The following is a 21176-nucleotide window of genomic DNA, read 5'->3' on the forward strand; positions in this document are numbered from 1 at the left end:
CTTGCACACATTAGTTAGTATGTTCTGCTCTTGTCTCACTGTGTGTCTCGGGGCCATGATGCCTGTGTGACCGAAGGGATGTGAGACCCAGAATGAAGGATTTTCTGCTGCCGCGCCTCTCGGTCTTTACATCTACCACCACTAACTACAAAACAACCCCAATTACACACATCCAGTGCACACACACACAAACTTTGCCCTCTCTCTCCTCTTCCTTTATCTTTTTGTGTTGTTCTTCCCTCAATTTCTCCGACTTCAGTGGGAGCACCTCAGAGAGAAAGCCCGGGCTTTGATCTATCTGCCCCCATGATTCTGAGCTTCCAGATCAAGGGGCGGTTTGTCTTGAAGCCCGCCAAATCCAGAGATGGCCAGAGACTAAGAGCAAACATAGTGAAGTGCCTTTCTAGATCCATTTGCGTAATGGGAGCTCTACAGTACCTGTTAGAGTGTGTGTGTGTGTGTGTGTGTGTGTGTGTGGGTGTGTGTGTGTGTGTGTGTGTGCGTGTGTGTGTGTGTGTGTGTGTGTATGCTTTAACCCTTCTCTGTCCACTCTATTCCAACAATCATTACAGATTGCTTTTTCTGGCATTAGTTGTTTCATTGTTTTTTGTTTGTTTTTTCCTGTCAGCCATCATGAGATGTCTCACAAGCTCATAAAATGGAAGAGTGAGGCAGCTCCACCACTTTCACCATTGTCTGTATTCCCCTTATGTCTCGTTAAAGTTCTCAAGTTTGTATTTAGGCTTACTCTCTGCAAGCGAACAATCTTCACTCAAATAACCATGGAAACAACTCTAAGATTTTTTTTCTTCTTTTTTTCCCTGAGGATCTATTAAATCAGCTCTATCCTGAGGATCTATTCATGCAGTCAGTGATAAATGTGGATTTGACACCTTTCTGCTACTTCCTGTCTGTGTGTCTCTGGGTCATCAGGCAAATCAATAATATTTGCTTTTCACCATCAAAACTGATATAGCAACCGTGGAGGAAGGGCTTTATCTTATTATAAACAGATGAAATAATCTGAATATACTGTTGACAATAAAAAATAAAAAAAGGTGCCAATGCGACCAACAGATGAGAGAAATAGGCTTTGTTTTCTGGAGATTATGGACTGTACAGTGGGAGCCTCGCAACTTTTTCCTCAACCACAGCCAGGCAACATTTTTCAGCTGCACACACACCTCGCTGTGTGCACTAAGGCTGTTAGTTATTTGGTGTGTGATTTGTGCACCATTACTGGGTGCTCAGCTCACATAAAGCAGAGAAAATAGCCTGGAGCTTACAGCTTGCAATGTGAACAGTATATTTGCCCTACGTCTGGCAAAATCTGCGGTGCTTTCCGAGATGAGACCGAAACTTTGATAAAGTTCTTTCACTGTGCTCTCACTTGATGTCCAGAAAATTGTTGGCTATGATTTTAGTGGTAGTTCCATATAGAAAGATGGATTTTTGTTTTGTTTGTTTTTTGGAGATTTTTCTTTTTCTTTTCTTGAGTGAAGAAGAGAGCAGAAAATTCTGGTGCACACCTGTTTTCCTAAAATGGTGTCGAATTCTAAGTCACACAAGGAGCTGGGATTGTGCCTTGGGGAACTTACCTCCATGCATGCGTTTAGGATGCAAAATGCCTGCCTTGTTTATTTTCTCTTACTTAATTTTGTCTGAAGGTCACACCCTAAGCCACCCTAAAGGCTTCATTAATTTCATTCATTTATGAGCTATAAAATTGTGCATGCTTCCTTTTATGTCACCATGCAGTTGTTGACTTTTACAATTTAAAGACATAATAGCTGATAATGTTCATCAAATAAGCCTACTTAAGTCATTTGTCAACATTAGGCAAGCCTATTATGCATGCTCTTCTTTGGAAAGTTTGATCCTCTCTGCTTTGTCCTTTCAAATTTTCTGAGGCAAAAAAAACCAAAACATTTTGCCATAAATAAATATTTGGGAAAGCAACATAATTTGAAATGTGGCTCCATTCTTGATATTTTGGATAAGAATTAACTAAGTGACAATGCAGTTACAGTAAAATGCTGCCAGCAATAAGCAGGTGAGGAGTTACAGTCCTTTTTATACATGGCCCCTCCAGTTCATTTAACAAAGTCACTTGTTCATTTGGACAAGATTGAACAAGCAACAAAATCCATAATTAGTCCACTCATATATTTCACTATGCAAGAGAAAACCAGTAATAGTTTATACAAGGGGTTCAGATCACGCCACAGTCGAAGATAAAAGTCAATAAAAAATCTGTGGCGAGTATTTTTCTTTCACCAGTAGTGATGTAAGAACTGTTTAACATGTCATAAATGTTTATCACCTGCAGTTATACTGAAACTGCCATTCTGGTGAAACTTAATCATAGTAAAGTTTAGATTTAGAGGTTGACAAGAACTACCCAAACACACTTTAAATATCTACCACTCTCTGGAGCTGCCATGATAATTCATTTTTATTCTACACTTTCATGCACTGAATCACTCCTTATGAAATCTTTCAGAAAATAATGGGACCATCCAATCCATGTAGATCCACCCTTTTCCAGTATTGGCTTATGAAGGCAAATGACTAGCAGAGCATCTGAGAACCTTTAGGATCTGTTTGAATTTGTGCCTTCACATTTGTCCTCACATTTGCCTTCATAATCAGTTTGGCCAGATTGGATTGTGCTGTGAAATGAAATGTGAGCTCGCAAATCCAATTGGCTTACAGGGTGGCAAATCCAGTTGGCTTGCAAAGTTCGTTTTAACCAACACTGAAACATTTACATCTCTACTTTCATTTACAATTTAGTGCTCTAAGTGTGAGAAAAGCCCATATTTCACTTTGTTAGAGTTTAAGAGGTTAAAAACAGTTATAAAAACAGAAATGGCAAGGAACACTGAGACAGAGAGCGTGCATACGGACGATTAAAAAAAAAAAAAAAAAGGCTGCAGGAATAAACTGAGTCCAAAATCACAGCAGACGGTTAATCCACTTTCCTTGGCAGTTGTAGCTGTGCAAAAAGTCACATGCTGCTTTGTCCCCTATAAAAGTGTGCTGTACCATATAGTCATCCCAATACCCTGTCTCTATCTCAAAACACAAAAAGCATAATTGATCATTGAGGGTGATATTATGTGAATCTTTTGCAATATAAGGCTAGAAATGTCTTTCTCATAGTGTGTAGCATTTTGGAATGAAATCCTTCAGTAGATTATAATTAACTCTACACTGCTAGAGTGATTATGATTCTGGCATCATAAAAAAAGTAATCTACATTTACAATATCACAGACACTTCCATATTTACCAGGAATTATTCAGAATATCAAACATTTGATAAAGCTCCATGGATATTAAACCATGACATATCACTTTTTTTTATTTCCATGCTATTAAACATTAGACAGGCTGACTCTGACTGTTGGAATGTTACTGAGAGCTGCCTCCCTCCTCCCTCTGCGTTACCTTTCACCACTTCCTCAAATGTGCATCCACACACCAAGTTGGGGCTCCTGGAGCGGGGCTCCTGGAGCGAGGCCAGGCAGCGTCCCCACAGCCTCTCAGCAGAAACAGCTTTGTCAAACTCAGTTAGCCGCCTCCAAGGGGGAACACCTCTTTCCACAGTAATACTCCAGCTATTCACATCATGCCCCAGCCTGTGCCTCAGCCACCTCATCAATCCTCACAGCAACTAAGGTAAACAGCCTGACACCTTCCAAACAGAGGCCCTCGCTGCTTTGATGACACCGTGTATGTGCAACCGCCTGCGCAGAGGGCAGCCGACTCACAGGACAGACGGAGCTTCATTTACAGAAGGTAATTGCACTGGAGCCAAGTGCCGCACTTTTGTGATGAGATTTTTTTTCGGCTTTGCTAAAACCTTGTCTAGATTTGTTTACTCGCCAAATGAAACTACTATGACAAGTATGTATTATAGGTGCAGCTAAACACAAACATGTCACCTTCAAGCTGCACTGGTCGCTAACGTTGACAGGCTATTTACTGGGTGTCCTCCTTATTGTGCACACCTAGCCATGAAATAATGTGACACCTGACCAGTCAGCTGGCCCTCACTTTCCGCTGGAGCGGATGTCACCTCAAGCTACACCGTATCCTTCTGCTGTTCGTGGGTCGAGCTCGGCGCTAACAAAGCCAGAGTTTGGGATTCAGTCCTCACAGAGGGAACAAATACCTACAACTTATTAATTTATGTTACTGCAAGATGCTTTGAATAAAAACATCAGACAAATGGTATGGGTTGTGGTCTTGTAGCTCTGGTCTTGAGTTAACAATGGCATTAACATCAGCGGGGTGCGGGGTTTGATTCCCACTGGGGCCGTCCATACTAAAAGTGTATGGTACTGTAAGGCACTTTGGATAAAAGCATCTACCAAATGGCATATCTTGTGTTATCCTTAATGCAAACAGAAGGGTAGAAGATTTCCCACTACTTTGCTCTCATTGCTCTCTCTCTCTTTGACTCTCCTCTTTCACTCTTGCACTCTCCTTGTCAAATTGTTTATAACCTGCTACCTTACAGGAGCCGAGGCGCAATTCTTGCCATGAAAATACAGGATATGCCCTCACAGCTGTGATCTCATTGAAGATGTTCTACTCCTGTTGGTGTGAAATCTGCAGCTGTTATGCTATGCTATGCACATGTTCCTAAGACTTGCTCTGAATTTAGTGTGAAAAAAAAAAGAAAAATGGAGAAGAAATTTCTGAAAACAACTGCAACCGGTGTCATTTCCCTGCCCTGTGTTATGTGGAGATAAATCGAGGCAGGCCTTGTATATTAGAGAGTGTAACCCGAGCATTATCTCAAGACCTCTCCTCAAACACTGCAAATTCTGCTGGACTCCTTTGGTCCTGATAAAAAACACATGACGTATTGTAACATTTCATGTAAAATGTGGCAATATGTATCGAACAAACTCAAGAAGCGTGAGATTGGTTTAAAGCAGCATGGACGTTTGCTCAAAGAATACCTTCAGATGATCTTTAGCACAACGTTTTCTGTCTTTTTCCCCAAGCCTGCCTGCTGATAAACGTTTGACTTTCAGGGGCGTCCTGGTGGCTCAGTGGGCTAAAATGCATACCATGTAATCACAAAGTCTTGGGTTCGAATCGGACCCAAGACCTTTGTTGCATGTCATCCCTCTCTCCCAATCTTTCCTGTCTCTCTCAACTTTGAACTTTCTAATAAAGGCGAAAATGCCAAAAATATCTTAAAAAAAACATCTGAGTTTCTTGTTCCAGCAGAACTTTCAAAGACTCCACTAAGAGAAACAGGAGCTGTATTTAGTAAAACAAAAAACACAAGAGGCCAGTCTAGGGACCAGACCGTCTGCTAATCCAAAGCATTCTCTTTGGTTGTGCTTTTCAGACTGCCTGTTAAAACCTAGTAATTAGAACAGACGACTGACAGTTGGAGCATCTCAGGGCACTGAAATAGTGTTTTTGAAGGGTTCCCTATTATTCCTAAAATGAGAATAAAAACTAGTAAATGGATTCTTTGAAACTGGTGCATGGTGGCTCAGTGGTTAGCACTGTCTTCTCACAGCAAGAAGGATCTCAGCTCGATTCCCAGCCATTTCTGTGTGGAGTTTGCATGTTTTCCCAGTGTTTGTGTGGGTTTCCTTCCACAGTACAAAAGACATGCAACTCAGGTGGATTGGAGTCTCTATATTGCCCATAGGTATGAATGTGAGTGTGACTGATTATCTGTGTTATTCCTGTGATTTGACTGCTGACCTGTCTAAGCTGTTTCATTGTCTTCCAGCCAATGAATGCTGGGATAGACCCCAGCCCCCCAGTGGTCCCAAATACAAGTGCATTTCTCAACAGATGGGATGTTTTGTTTGCAACAGAAAAAAACAATAAAAAATAGTGAGTTAACTCTTAATTTCTCCATGTGATCTTCCTTGACCTGGCCCAGTAGCGTAACGAGTCAGCGCCGGGCCCCAATGCAAGATGGTCAAAGCGGGCCCTGCCCATCACAATGCATCATAATGTTTCGCTTGCTATTCAGTCTGCAGCCTGCCTTCCTCCTGCCTCTCCTCCTCCCCTCTCCCTTCGGTACGGATTGTTCCGTTACAACCTCACCAGAATTTATTGTGATCAGGTTCTCGTATAAGATTTGTTATATATAAGATTACGTTATGTTAGAGAACATCAACCGGGCCTGGATGAAAATCAAGCCAAACAAATCTCGAAGCATCTCCATAGTTAAGGGGGTGCTTAGAGACACAAAGTTCTGCATCGGTGATGACCCAATACCAACAGCGTCCGAGCAGCCTGTCAAAAGCCTGGGCAGATGGTACAATGCAAGCCTCAAGGACAAAGAGCAGGTGCAGCAACTAAGGCAGGACATCGTCAATGGTCTGGAGAACATCAACAAGACCCTGCTGCCCGGGAAACTGAAGCTCTGGTGCCTACAGTTTGGACTCCTCCCCGGATAATGTGGCCACTCACCGTCTATGAGGTCCCAATAACAACCGTGGAGAAGATGGAGCGAACCATTACTTCATACGTGAAAAAATGGCTCGGTGTCCCGCGATGTCTAACAACATCAGCCTCTACGGCAAAGGGGTCCTTGAACTACCTCTCACTAGTCTTAGGGAGGAATACAAGTGCTCTAAAGTAAGACTCCAGATGACACTGAAGGACTCCAGAGACCAGACCATCAGCAATGCTGCAGCACCCCTATTAACTGGGCGGAAATGGACACCATCCGACGCAGTGCAGCAAGCTACATCAGCCCTGAGGCACAGAGACATCGTGGGGCAAGTCCAGCAGGGAAGAGGAGGCTTTGGCCTGGTGGCAAGTGAACCAACTTGGCGCAAGGCCACAACGTCAGAGCGGAGGACATTGGTGGTCGAGGAGGTGCGCCGGCAAGAAGTGCGAAGGCTGTCTCCCTTGCTAAACAGGGGCAATGGATGCGGTGGGAAGGCGTGGAGAGGAGAAAGATCAGCTGGAGGGATCTATGGGAAATGGAAGCAAGCAAGATTAGCTTTATCATCAGAGCTACATATGACGTGCTTCCATCACCAAAGAATCTCCATCAGTGGTTCGGCGAGGATCCAACCTGTGCCCTCTGCCCAACTCCAGCGACTCTCAAACACATCATGACAGGTTGCAAGACCAGCGTCACGCAAGGCCGCTACACCTGGCGGCACAATCAGGTCCTCAAGAGCCTGGCATCAGCTCTTGAGAACAAGCGGGGGGTGACCAACTCCTTGCCCCCGAGAGCAACCAATCCCCTGAAGGAAACAACATTTGTCCAAGAAGGACAGAAAAGGCCTAAACATCCTTCTACCAAGCCAGAAACAGGACACCTATACATGGCCCACGACTGGAAGATGCTGGTGGATATCGGCCAGCAGCTAATCTTTCCACCTGAGATTGCTTCCACCAACCTTAGGCCGGATTTGGTACTCTGGTCCCCTTCACTGAAGACTGCTTACATCATAGAGCTCACAGTCCCGTGAGAGGACTCGGTCTATGATCGCACCTATGAGCGTAAGAAGCGTAAGAAACTACGCTATGCAGAGCTGGCAGCAGAAGCAAAACAGCGTGGCTGGAATACCAAAGTCTATCCGGTTGAAGTGGGATGCAGAGGATTTGTGGCTTCTTCTACCATCAGACTGCTGAAGGATCTAGGAATCCACGGACAGGCTCTGCGGCAGACCATCAGATCAGTCTCAGAGGCGGCTGAAAGAAGCAGCCAGTGGATATGGCTCAAGCAGAAGGACCCTCGCTGGGCTCCAAGAACATCAATATAACATCAAGAGATCAGGAAAACAGAACGGGGGGTGGTTCTGGGACACCAGAATCCACCGTTGAGCCCTCCGGAGATGTAGTGGGCTAATCAACGAAACGTTGAGGATGGAGGGTGCCCACTTGAGAACCCCCACCTGTCAACCGTCTGCCACTCCCAACAACAAGGCGAATCTCATGTAAGTGCTCACTACCTATTGGCACAAGGGATAGGTTAACATCACATCCTGTGTTTTTGATTCTTAAGCAGGCATGAGTTTTGAATCTTCCAATCGACCCCCCCCCTTCCCTCCCAAGTGTTCTCCATATGCTCTCCAAAAGGCTCTTGTTATAAAATTTGACTGTTACCAGAGGTACTGGTCATACTGCTGTCTCATCCAAGAAATGATAAACTGACCAAAGATGGGTCACTCGTCTTTTTCTCTTTATTGCCATCTTGGAAAAAGGTGGAAATCTTTTTTGGGAGGAGTGGATAATCATCAGCTATCTGGCAAACATGATCAAAGATGGTTTCAAATGAAGCATTAACTATCATCAATTTACTTCACTTACTTAAATCAATGATGTGCTTAGCCATTATCCATACAATTTTACACATTCTTATCAATATGTTCGCTGATCCATGTTTACATTTATTGGCAGGGAGTAGAATGAATTGGCTTTGCTTCAGTTAGCAGACATTTTCATCGGAGGTTACACTGCTGCTATTTCTCTTTTGTGAAGATGTATTTTATCTGGTCGCAAATGTTTCTGATGCAAAACGCAGTTATTATTTCACTAGGTAGCTGAGTGATTTCAGCTTCTAGTCCTGATGCCTCAGATTGTTGCATCATTCACAATGAGCCCTGTATAAAAGCTATCTAAGCACACCAGTATGCCAGCTGATGATACAGATGACTGTACACAGGGCTAAAATTATATTTCACTTTGGTACAACATGTTCACTGTGTATCAAAAATTGATGAACGTGAACTTTAGCCGCACCACAAATCCATAGTCACCACTGGCAGTCAGGCTTTGTTTCCAACTCTTACTGACCTAAATGGTAGCCTAAAGGTTGAGAAGGGGCCGTATGATGAAAGGTTGCCAGTTCAAACCCCAGACCAGCTGCGAAAATCTAAGCAGGCAAAGTGAATGAGTAATGCTCCACCTCTCTCAACAACTACTGAGTAAGGCAGTTTGCCCCCAACTGCTCCAGTAGAGCATCAGTAGACGGCTCTGGTTGTGCTGTGAATGTGTGTGCAGTGTGCATCTGCATGAATGTGAAGCAGGGTGTTGGAAAAGATTATGAGAGCTCAGCAAACCTTCTCCAGATTATTAAAGGTTAGAAAAAACATGTAATCAGAGAAAAGAAACAGCACATCTTGTAAATTGTAGCCAAAAACAATATTAGCAGAATCACACCACCATAGTTGAAATATCTGTTAGCAGTAAGATTTACAGGATTAGATTTTCAAAATGAATATAAATAAGTAATGTTCCACCAAAGGGAATTACCACTTTAATGTTTGATCTACAATCAGAAGCATTAACATTATGAGAATAATCATAATTTCCACCCGGTCTATTCCTATTTGAGTTTGCCATGTCATATAAAAGCCCTTGTCCGGTCCTTGGCAAGGATCATCCCCTACTGTCAGAATTCCTTTTCTCTGTTTGCCTTTATAATCCAGATTTAATCCTTGGATGTACATACAGCCAGGGTTCACAGACTGAATACATACTCCTCCCCTATATGCTATTGAGCTATACATGGATGCTGTGTGTGATTGCCTCTCTTTGGCTGTGTTTTTACTGTCACATTTACAGAATTTTTTTAGTTTTAGAATTGATCTCAGGGGTTAAATGAGAATGCCAGTCAATTAAGGAAATGAAATATACAGTAGGTTATGCTACAGTAAATGCCCATTCACACCTAGAATGATAACTATAAAGATAAGTATAACTATTAAAAAAATGTCAGGCGTTTTAAGTAAATAGAACGTCTGTGGTCTCACTACAACAATAACTAGAAAAACATCCAAAACTATAACTATAACAACAGTTTTGCTTTGATCTCATTTTTTGGACACAGAGACAATGAAAAAACATTTTCAACCAATCAAATTAAAGTTGTAAGAAAGAAGGGGGTGGAGAATTCGGTAGCTTACTGCAGTTCGTTTGCTGAGGAACTTACCACAGATATCACTGTAGTGTGAATGCTTGAGCAACAATGTATCATTATATAGTTATCTTTATAGTTATAGATGTGAATGGGCCTTAAACCTATTTTGGATTTCAGATTTCTAAATATGTCATGTTGTGTGTATGCGTGGGCAATGGGCTCGAATACATTGCAAATCAGCCAGAAGGACCAGGAGGTACTGCTCTGTATGGCTGAAGGCGTGCACACACACACACACACACACACACACACACACACACATGCAGACAAACATGCCTGTAAATACACACTGCAAACATCTATTGACATTTCAACATACTGGTCTCACACATTTAAACATACTGTTAGCTCTGAATCAAACTGACAGATCAAATACAGTAGCGTAAACAGTTAAATATGGAAGATTCACAGTTCAATCTTGGCCTGACCTTTTCAATAAAGCAACACACAAACTGGTGGCTATAAATATGGTAAATAACTGCACAAATTGTATCCAATTTATTATTAACAATGCCAAGTTAGCAATGTTATTCAGAAAGCTATTAAGACCAGTGAATTGGTTATTTGTACTGTACTATCAGGCGCAGATGTCTTGCTGACTCCTCTTATTGAAAGAACGTATGACTTTTCAAATGTCCAGACACTGCGGTGATGCCACATAACAACATCATGTAGTATTGAACACTAAAATCAGAAAGGCTTAAGGACAACTGAAAAAGAGCTCCATCAAACCAATCTCTCACAGTGTCTCTACGTCCCTCTTTGCTCCCAGTGAATCATCTAGCAGGAGAAAAACACATTTAGTTGTAGGCCTCTCCATTCTCTGCCGCGTCCCTAAAGTGATGTAGGACAAACATATTGACGTGCAACTCCACAGGCAAGGACAGAGAGATAAATAAATAACACAGGTATATGGAGAAGAATACTACTTTCCACACTGTAAACATGTCAGCCTTCCAATGCTGGTCTTTCTTTATTTTCCAATGCATAATGCAAGGAGAGAAGGAACCCAAACACAGAGATTTTCAGCGATGTCTGGCTCATTGTTCATCACAGCCGTCACAAAGGGAGCGGTTTGGCTTACCAAGCTCTTCCTCCACCAATAGGAAGCTTCTAAACCCACTGCAATAGATGCTGCACATGGCAGCTAGCCCATTTCTACCAATTCCTGCTAGAAATTCAAACACCCCTTCCGATCTACTTCACATGCCATCTAAACAAAAATCTTAGAAATGTGTTGTCACATTCGACTTGCCATAAAAGAAACTGCTTCAATCCAAAATATCCTAATAGCTCATGAGCAAAAGAACATTCTGAATTTATTAAAGCAGCACTCTTTTACTGTTCTTCGGTCGCCAGTTGCTTGTGAAAGGGAGACCATACATGTAAGGGGGGGGGTTGTCCAATACTTTAGCACTAAAAGCTAGTCCAGCAATCAATGGCGCGGTCTAACAGAGATCCAGCTGTTCCCTGCTAAGTAATCCATTCTTACGGACAAGCATTCTATTTAAAGGCGGCTCGCTGCTCTGACAGATCAGAACGGCCACAATGAGCCGGCTCTCCATCATCAGGAGAGACGCGGAGGCAGAGGACTGCCTCATAACTGACAGACAATTGCCTGACCACCTCGCAGTTGCTTGGAGTGACAATGTTCGATATTTTGGAGATGGCGGTCGATGTTAGAACCTCTAAATTATACACGGGTCCTCTGGGATCTCGCTTCAATACATCTCACTACAGAGAACGGGGGCTTCATGGCCACATCACAGCCCTCCGCTCTGCGTCTGCATTGTCTGAGCTGGAAACGTCAGCAGTGCAAAATGCTTTGAAATGGATGCGCGCCTGTTATACTTTTGCCTCATTTTAGCCAGTGACCCAAATGAATGATCAATTCAATATGATGTTATTCGCTCACTTTCCACTGCACAAATTAAATGGTTCCCGAATCTCCCTGTGATCTTGTGATCTGCTAGGGATCAGCAGAACTTGTACACAAAATCGCACGCATCCGTAGAAGGGAAATCACAGTGGATGTAAGAACACAGTGGAAGGAAAGGCACCCACCACCGAGTCACCCAATGATTGCAATGAGATAAAAGCGGAATATTTGCTTTAGGTGATGTGTTTTGGAGACATTGCTGCCAAGGTAAAGAAACAATCTAAGCTGTTATCACAAGCAAACTGATCCATAAGGAGGAATTTGTCTCCTGGTAAAGATGGACTCTGTGCGACGGCTATGGACTAGCAATTTGCAGGAGAAACAGTGCTTTGGTGAAATACTTGTTTTAGCTATTTGATGCTGTCCTGCTATTTTGGTAATATATATAAATTAAATAAAAAATACATATTCTGAAACATTTAATTTGAAGAGCATCTCCCCAGACTCATATTATGATTTGTAGCATGTTTCTAGAGAAGGAATAAAGTACTAGGTTTTGAATAGTACGCTATTTAACCTTCAAAGGCTGGTACATAAAGTAATCTAACACACTTGGAAAGGCTTAAAAAAAGCTGCAACACAAATGTAATGACTGGCCCAGTGTCCTGCGCAGGCTTTTTTTTTTTTCTTGTGTTTGTCTTTGACTATTTTCAATTACTTGTGGTGCTGATATCCCCTTCCTTGATCTATCCACAACATTGTTATCTTTCTCTGCTACTTATAATATGTTTACTCATCCTGATGAATTCAATTACATCTTTTCAGAGGAAATTACTGTGGGGGTGGCTCAGCCTGCCAGAGGTCAGCACTACCTGTGAATACTAAAACTACTCCCCCAAACACATTACACAGCCTATTACCTGCTGCTTTCCACACAGCACTCTCCGACCCTACATAAGCCCTTCCACTGCCACAGATGAAATGCTTTCTAGATGGGATCTGGCGTAGAGAAGAGGGGAAGAGAGCTGGAGCTGTCCCCGGGCCTAATCGTTTCAGAGAGCCATCCCCTCTGCAGCCGCAGAACACGCCAGTCCTGATTAGGGAGGTGTGCGCACGGCCAGGCAGAGCGTGAAAGGTGTGGAAAGGAGGCTCGGCCTGGGGGAGGCTCGCCAGGCCGACTCTTTTTCAGCGGACGACTGGTAGGATCGATAAGGCACCGGGCCAAAGGCAAGGCAGGTAGAAAGTAAGCCCACTATGCACTGCCTTGACAAAGTGGTAGACATCGCTTTATTCAGGGTTAGGCCGGAGGGGTGCTCTCCACTTGGAATACATTAAATGTGCATGGCCCCCCAATTTGGCCAGTCATGCTCTCTGAGTCCATTGCCCTCCCTGCAGGAAGTCGTGCCCCTGTCCTCTGTTTTGAGAGTGATATATCATAAGTGGATTGGCTGCGAGTGGTCGCAGTCATTCCAGAGGAAATTTCTTATTGCCTTCCCTGAGGAGCCATGTTGACAATTTCACTTTAAACCTTCTACTTTAAAGAGTTTATCAAGATTGTGTTGAGACAAAATAGAGCCTGTTGAAGAACGCTCTCACATAATTATCTAAATGCAAGAACCCATACCAGGTCTATCCAAACTGCCTGAGTGGTTACACCAACAGTAGGGGACACGCTATTAGGAAAAAGCCTATTTCTTCTCTCTGGGTGCATTTTCAATGTCAAGTTTCTAAATCTTTTAAAGCTGTATTTGTAAGGTTTTCATGAAATTTGCCATAAATTAAAAGATTGTATGTTGCCCTAGATAACAGTGTACGCTAAATGCTCAAAATGTAAATGTAAAAAGAGCCAACTATCGCTGCTTGGCTGCATGAATACACGCATTACAACACAGCTGTCAAATTTATCCCCAAACCAGTTAGGTACCTTTACCTAAACATATTGTTAGCAATGAATCAAACTGACAGATAAAATACGGAATCATAAACAGTTAAATACTGGAAGATTCACAGTTCAGTCTTACCATAGCACTTTGAGTTAGCAAGCAAATGAGCATGCTAGCTAACACAGCTGTGACTAATTTTCAGTTATTAGGGAGAAAAACTGCTGATGTTCTACTTGAAGCTCTTTCACAAGAACACGGTGATTTGATAACCTTTTGTTTTACTTGCTCCCATTTACCCCACAACACATACTCCAAAATGCTCAATTACTCTGGGTAATTTAAAGCCAAGCACACTCATCTCTGAATCTGCACTGAGATAAAATGAAATGCAAAATGTCTTTCAAGTGGAGAGAACCTGACAAAGAAATTAGTATGAAAAAAAGGGTAATGTTTATGGGTGGCAGACTTTAAGAAATCATTTCATATTCAGGTTTTGACTACAAATAAAAAATGTCTCATTTATTGAATACATTGTGAATTTGTCCAAATACTTTGTGCAGCTTGAAATACAGGAATGATATATAAAAAAGGCTGTAGCCTAGTTGTTTAACCGTTCATACAATATGGCTGAATAGCCTCAATTTAAAGCTGACACTACATTTTGACCCCACGGCTGTGTCAATTCACATATAAAGCAGTAACAGGAGTGAAAACATCAAACCCTTTCCAACTACTTAGAGTGCACTGGTTCTGAATTTTTCAATTGAGCAGTAGTATCCTTCAAGCTTTAGTTGAAGTACAGCCTCATTTATTGTCAGAACACCAGGGTTTATTCTGTACAGGGTAAAACCAGCTGTTGGAGAATCAGTCCAAGCAAGACAGTAAAAGCAATTGAAAATCCATGCAATCCGTACTGTTTCTGTGACAAATAAACCCCCACAGTCTTGAGAGGAGGAAATATATGAGGCAATAAGTCAAATTAGGATGCACAGAACATACTGATGGAGAGAGAAGCATTTGCACATGAAGAGTTGAAAATGAGCAGCATTCAGCCAGGCTGTGAGCTCCACCTAGGAGGCAGTGAAAGAGACGGAGACAGGCAGAGAGAGGGGCTGAGGCAGGCAGGCGCCAAGCCTTGAAGAGGGGCATTCTGGCATAATGACTCTCATTTACCATTGACAGGCCTTGGGAAAGTTAAACTAATTATGACAGCACACAGATGCTGAATAGCCCTTGATGAAGTTAATCACTGGCAATCCAACAAACAGGTGTTGAATGATTTCTATCCCCTCCTCTGGAATTATAGGATGTTCAGAATTTTCCGGCACGCCGCTTAAAGCAACAATCCACCCTAAGGCGGAATCATGCTGTTTTATTCCCATGATCTTAGAAAATGTAATGAATATTTGTGAACATGAACAACTCCTCCAAAGCTGGGATACAGAAAATGAGTGTTCTGGCCTGTGATGTCATCGAGAGAAACGAGGAGATTCGTGAGTTTGTTTGAGGCTTTACAGCCAAATGAGCTTCATTCTTTTGTAGTGGTAACAGGTGTGAATCTGAAATTATGTCCATATAAAAGTAACCTCAGTTCCCAGAGTCCCATTCATTGTCAATGGTTCAGTTCCAATATGTACCTTGTGATGACATCATCAACAGAATCTTACAGCTCTATTGTTTTCAAGTTGACAAATACAAACCAAACAATACAATGGTAGTAACATGTGTAAAGTCTGTTTTAGGTTGGTTTGTCCCTTTGAATTGAATGGGGTTAACTGTCTTAAAGCAATGCTGTAGGCTAATGTAGGCTAATGAATGACCTCCTTTCTCTTTATTGATGGGAAGGGAGGGGTAGTTTCAACATTTAAACCTCAAACTTTAGGACTGTGGATTTAAATAGACAAAGAATCAGGTTTTTGCTATCGCCATATTCTGTCACCACACAAACCGGATGCTCATCCTTTTCTTTCCATCATCTAAATTTGGAGTACTTGAGAGTAATATAATAAATAACATTTTCCAGAAGTTGTCAATCTACTGAGCCCTTATCCAATGTAAACCATGGCAAATAATCCTCTGTTCTTCCACAACAATGGCATGCTGAAAGATTCATTATTAATATGCTAATCGCAGCCTTCCATCTATTACACAATATTGAAACCATTGGTAAGGCATGTTAAGGGGAGCTCCATCAACCAGGAGGAGATCATAATTCATTTAATGAGCTTTAGGATACATAAAACATCCCTTTCTCCAACTCCCAGATCACTACATATTAACAGGCAAAGATAATGTGTAAGCATAAAGATAATAGGCTCAGCTGAATGCCATTAAATTGTGTAAAACTTAAAGTGCCATGCCAGAGCCGTCAATGACTCTCCACACTGTATGGCTACGTGATTAGCCATTAACTATCTGCAAAAATTTTAATAGACATAATAATCTGAATACTTTCAAACAATTGAATTATTAAAGTACAGGAGCTGCTCAGTAGAGAATGTGAGGATTTTGTAAAGGTTTTTTGAGTGGTTAGGCATGTTTCTTATCATAAAGTTCTCCAAGCAGCTGATGCAGACCAGAAAATCCATGAAAAGCATGCTCATTCAAAACTTCTGATATCAAATCAGCTCGAATCATTTTTATTTCTGATCACGTTATGGATGGGTTTTACCCTGTATATTAAATCTAATGTAAAGTTTTGATTACATGCTACACTTAAGGGTGTAAATTTGACTGACAGCTCTTAACAAGCTTAACAAGCTCACTACGCACACCCAGTTCACAAAATTTCACCACGATTCGGTTTTACTTCTCATGAATTGAGCTTGGATTTCCTTTTCATCAGAACTTTAAAGTTTCATTATCACTGAATATGAACTGCACATTAAATATCACATTATTCATTATTCTGTCATTTTCTTTACCAACTTATTACATTTTAGGGTCATGGGGGTCTGGAGTCTATCCCAGCATGCATTTGGCAGAAAGCAGGGAAACAGATTGCCAGTAAGTCAAACACATTCACATTCATACCTATGGGCATTTTAGAGTCTCCAACCCACATGTGTTTGGACTGTGGGAGGAAATCGGAGCACCCGGAGGAAACCCACTCAGACACAGGGAGAACATGCGAACTCCACACAGAAAGGGCCGAGAATCGAACCTGGGTCCTTCTCACCATGCTGCCCTATACAACATTAAAGTGGGCTTTATATTCTAATCATAAAGACTAAGCACAAGGCCAAACTAAATGAGAGTGCTGCATGAAAAGCATGGCACATATTTAGGGACTAAATATGAAGGAACTAAGTCGTCTCTGAAAAGCATTTTGATGACCCTGCTTCAAACTTTTTTTTTTCTGTCTCTCCCCAAAAATGAATGACCCTCCCTTATTCAAAAGTTCTGTTGTAATGAACATAACTATAACATGTTGATGTATAAAAGAGAAATGCATAAAAATAGAAGGCAGAATCGATTCATTTGCAGGTAGCAGCAGTATTTGTCACATCTCTCAGTTGTATATGAAAAAACAAGGGCTTTGTGCCTGCGTTTCTATAATTATACTTTTCAACTTAACATTAATTCATGGTTGATTATTTCTTGCAGGCTGACATACATTACTTGTCTTTTGAGTCCTTTTCATATTTAATGTTTTGCTGTCTTTTGATCCAAACGCTATAACTACCTAAAATTATCTTGTTCACCTGGCAGGATAGATCACTAATATATATACCAAATTTAGTATATATTAGTATATATTAGCTTTCTTAAATACTTAAAAGGTCTTTCATCAATCTGATTGCACATTTTGTTTCTGACCCTGGAAGAAGACAAACATCTGGATGAAAATGCACAAGCCAATATAATCTAATATTAGCTCACAAAACGAGGAAGGAAAGTAAGAAAGATGTTTTCACACTGGATATCTACATTCATTATGACAGTGAGCAATTGATTTTGAGCTGAGCAAGACAAATTGGAGAAATGAATTTATAACCATGGTAACCCCCGTTTTCCATTGAAACACTACAAATATGACCCGTAGAATACAGGGTAACATTATAAATGAACCATCATAATGCCTGAATGCTTCATGACAATTGCATGGTACATTCATAAATATAGAATCAATCCTTAGATATTAATGTTTTATAAGCAGGTGTTAATCTAAGGTGTTACCAAACAGAATTCAGTTCCATGGCCATAAAATCTAAAGCTTGAGCTAAATCCTAAATAACAAAAGTAGCATGAACTTTTCCAAATACATCTCTGTTGCACCTGAACAGAGGCTAACATGCAGTGCTGGATGGAAAGAAGAGATATGCAAATGCCCTGCAGTAAAGGAACAATCAGTTACCTATTCTTATGATTTTTGTTGCATGTACAGCAATTATTAAGCTAAATCTATTATTGAAATGATTGACTGAAAATTATCTTTTTCTTCACTTGATAATGTGAAAGGAAAATGTGGACATAGGAAAATATGGATATGCAAATGCATACATAAGGTAGAGAAAGTTCACAAAATAGCATGTCATGATATTTTCGGTCCTGTGTTCATGTTCAGACACAGTGAAGTGGATGGATGGGTGTCTGTATTCCCCGCTAGATACATGAGAGAGACTAAGGCAAGTTCAAAATAATGGGCAGACATGAGAGAACAGGAAAACGTCATTCATTTGTGTGCCTACGCTTTCAAAATTTCTGTACAAAACATAAAAACTTCAAGAATTAAACATTTAGACGGTTCACCCCTAGAGAATTTGCTAAGAGATCTGACCCTTCACAGGCTTAGCAACAGCAGTGAATTCACTAATGGAAGCTATTAAATGTTATTTTGCTCTAAAAATAGCCCACTATGCATTTTTTCCTCTCCCCAGAGTGTTGAGCCGTGAGCGAGCAATGCAGGTGTGTTCATGGGGCTAAGTGTAACTCATTCTTGAAGCACTCAAAAATTCACACAACTCATACTACTAAGCACTATTGTATAGGGCTCTTCTGCTGAGTGCGTGTGTTACTTTAACAAGTAAATGAAACACCAACATAAAACATTTGCCGAGGGCAGAAGGTCATCACAAATAACTCGATTTGCTCTTTGTTTATTTAAGTATCTGAAGCTGTTAGAGCGATGCAGCTCCTTTCTTCCACACGAGATTCCATAATTTGATGTTTTGTTGATAGTGTGAAATATTGTCTCAGGCGTTGCTCCAGAGCCGCACATCAGTTTTGGATGGGTTGAGATCTAATGACTGAAACAGCCATAGCATATGAATTCATTTTCCTAGTTATTATATTATTCAGTAATCACTTGGTGCTTATGAATGTGGCCGTTTTCATCATGAAACAGACAGCTTCCATTAAATGCTTCAACACAGCAGGATGCAGAATAGCATGCAATTTATTTATCCAATTCTTTTTTTATTTTGCCCTCTAAAGGACTGTGTTACTAAAAATATGTGTTGCTCGTATTAGCAGATGGCATGATTTGTGTTCTTGATTTCCTAAATTTTAATTGTGCATTATCTGTAAGGAATGTTCAATTGCTTTACAGTCATCTACTACTCTACTGTACAACTACTGTAAAGAGAGACCTTCACAACACATTCAACTGAGAAAGTTGTTGAAGTACTGACATTAAAAATCAAAACTTAAACATACTGACCCACAGAAAAACTGGCAAAATGTGCAGAGTCTCACTGTTATCCTGTATTCAACACTTTGTACTGCTCAGACTGATAACTCTAGTTTTATTTATGTAGCACGCCTTTGCTGAGATTGCATAGTGGCTGCATATTGCATGATATTTTGTTCCTATTTACATTACATTACTCATGCACTGCATATACTGGACCAAGTGTATTTGCATGCACTGCCAAGGAGCCGGTTCATGCTTGCCTTGTCCAGTTGCATGACAAAGGAGAGATATAGATCACCACAAAAAAAAGGGTAACAATAAAACTGTGCAGATGCATTGAAACTGAGAGAGTTTAACAGAAAGCTGGTTATAATGATGATGAGAGGACAGACTGACAATAGAGAAATAATTAGGACAAGGCCACTGTGCATGAATCTAATGCAGCTTTCCACAAGCACTCAACTGTGTCAAACAGCTTGGTCAATAATCTTCAGCAATTCCTGAGGATTAGAGTCTTATTACGAAGCACCGTCTGTCACACGGACCTCAATGCCCAGACAAGTCACTTCCTGACTGTTTACTCTGGGTTTGTGTAAATAATTGCTATACAATTCATTGGACCACTGATTGGTGCCACGTTAAGCTGAATATTGTTATAAGTTTATAGAAGATGCATGTCAGGCTCTATTTTTCCTACAGTAAACAAAAGCCCTGGGGATCTGGTGATTTGTTGTATTTTTGGACCTGTGTGTGTGTGTGTGTGTGTGTGTGTGTGTGTGTGTGTGTGTGTGTGTGTGTGTGACTGTGTGTGTGTGTGTGTCCATCTGTCTGTCTGTGCGTATACTTTTAGCTTACAACAGAACAAGCTGCAGGAGGTCTGGAAGTTGTGATGCATGGTAAAACGTTATGTGACTGACTCGTGGAACACATTTACCCTGTGGATCAATGTAATGATCCATAACTTATAATAAGCTCGTATTTGTGTTTAGTATGAAGCCAAAACGATTTCATTTTGTTTGCGGCTTGGGTCCGATTTCATGTTTAAAACTGTCTCTGTGTCAGTCAAAAATGAGGAGTTAAGACTGAGTCCAGAGGATTAATTGAAGTCATTTCAAATGTATGCAAATTAAGGCTACAGAGTAAGGTTGCTTTGTATCTACAACTTTGTAACCAACATTCTTGTCGTTTTCTCTCCATAGATTGAAACATCATGAAGATTTAACGATCACATTTAGAGATGAAATGTAGCATTGTGTAAGCACTGCACACCCCACCGTGTTAATAGCGCCACAAACACACTTGTAGATCTGAGAGTCGTGAACTAGGTGCCACTGCCCAGCACGCAGGTCTACCGTTGCCTCTCAGCCGTAGTTTGACAGTAGGAAGTACACAGAACAATTTCCCCCCACAAAGTACGAGCAAGATACAAGTTCTTACCTTGTCCGTGGATTTCGGCCACCGCGGCGATAAGAACCAAAACCGTGACGAGGGTCGTAAATTGACAGTCTTGTCTCATACACATGGCTACTAAAGTCGAGGTCGCTCTCCGCGCACAGAATACGTCCTTGTATTAAAAAATACTTCCAGGGCAAAACAAACAAAACGAGAATATAACGACCGCCCGACCTGCAAAATACTCACAGAGCCGCGCCGCTGCTGCGCTTACTTGGCAGTTCGCGCAGTGAACAGATTCGACAATAATCAACTGAAATGCAGAGCTCCTTTTTTTTTTTTCTTTTTTTTTAATTTGGACGCTCAGTAAGCGGATTCCTGGCTCTGTGTGCTGTCGGCACATTGAGAGAAAACGCTGCCGAGGCTTCAGCACCGCGGACAGCTCCTAGCGTCAGCT

The 21176-nt window shown here is 41.3% G+C and overlaps 1 protein-coding gene across 1 annotated transcript in view; it reads right to left on the reverse strand.

Moving 5' to 3' along the window:
• LOC139931809 (seizure protein 6 homolog) overlaps nucleotides 1-20849 on the reverse strand; it is a 103939-nt gene extending 83090 nt beyond the window's left edge. Inside the window, exons 1-2 of the mRNA XM_071925411.2 lie at nucleotides 20765-20849; nucleotides 4828-4856 (exon numbers count right to left, since the gene is read on the reverse strand). Coding sequence (XP_071781512.2) covers nucleotides 4828-4856; nucleotides 20765-20849 — 114 coding nt within the window. The remainder of the gene's footprint in view (nucleotides 1-4827; nucleotides 4857-20764) is intronic.
• Nucleotides 20850-21176: the final 327 nt, after the last annotated feature.

Source organism: Centroberyx gerrardi, chromosome 11 (genome assembly GCF_048128805.1).
Source record: "Centroberyx gerrardi isolate f3 chromosome 11, fCenGer3.hap1.cur.20231027, whole genome shotgun sequence".
NCBI lineage: Eukaryota > Metazoa > Chordata > Actinopteri > Beryciformes > Berycidae > Centroberyx > Centroberyx gerrardi.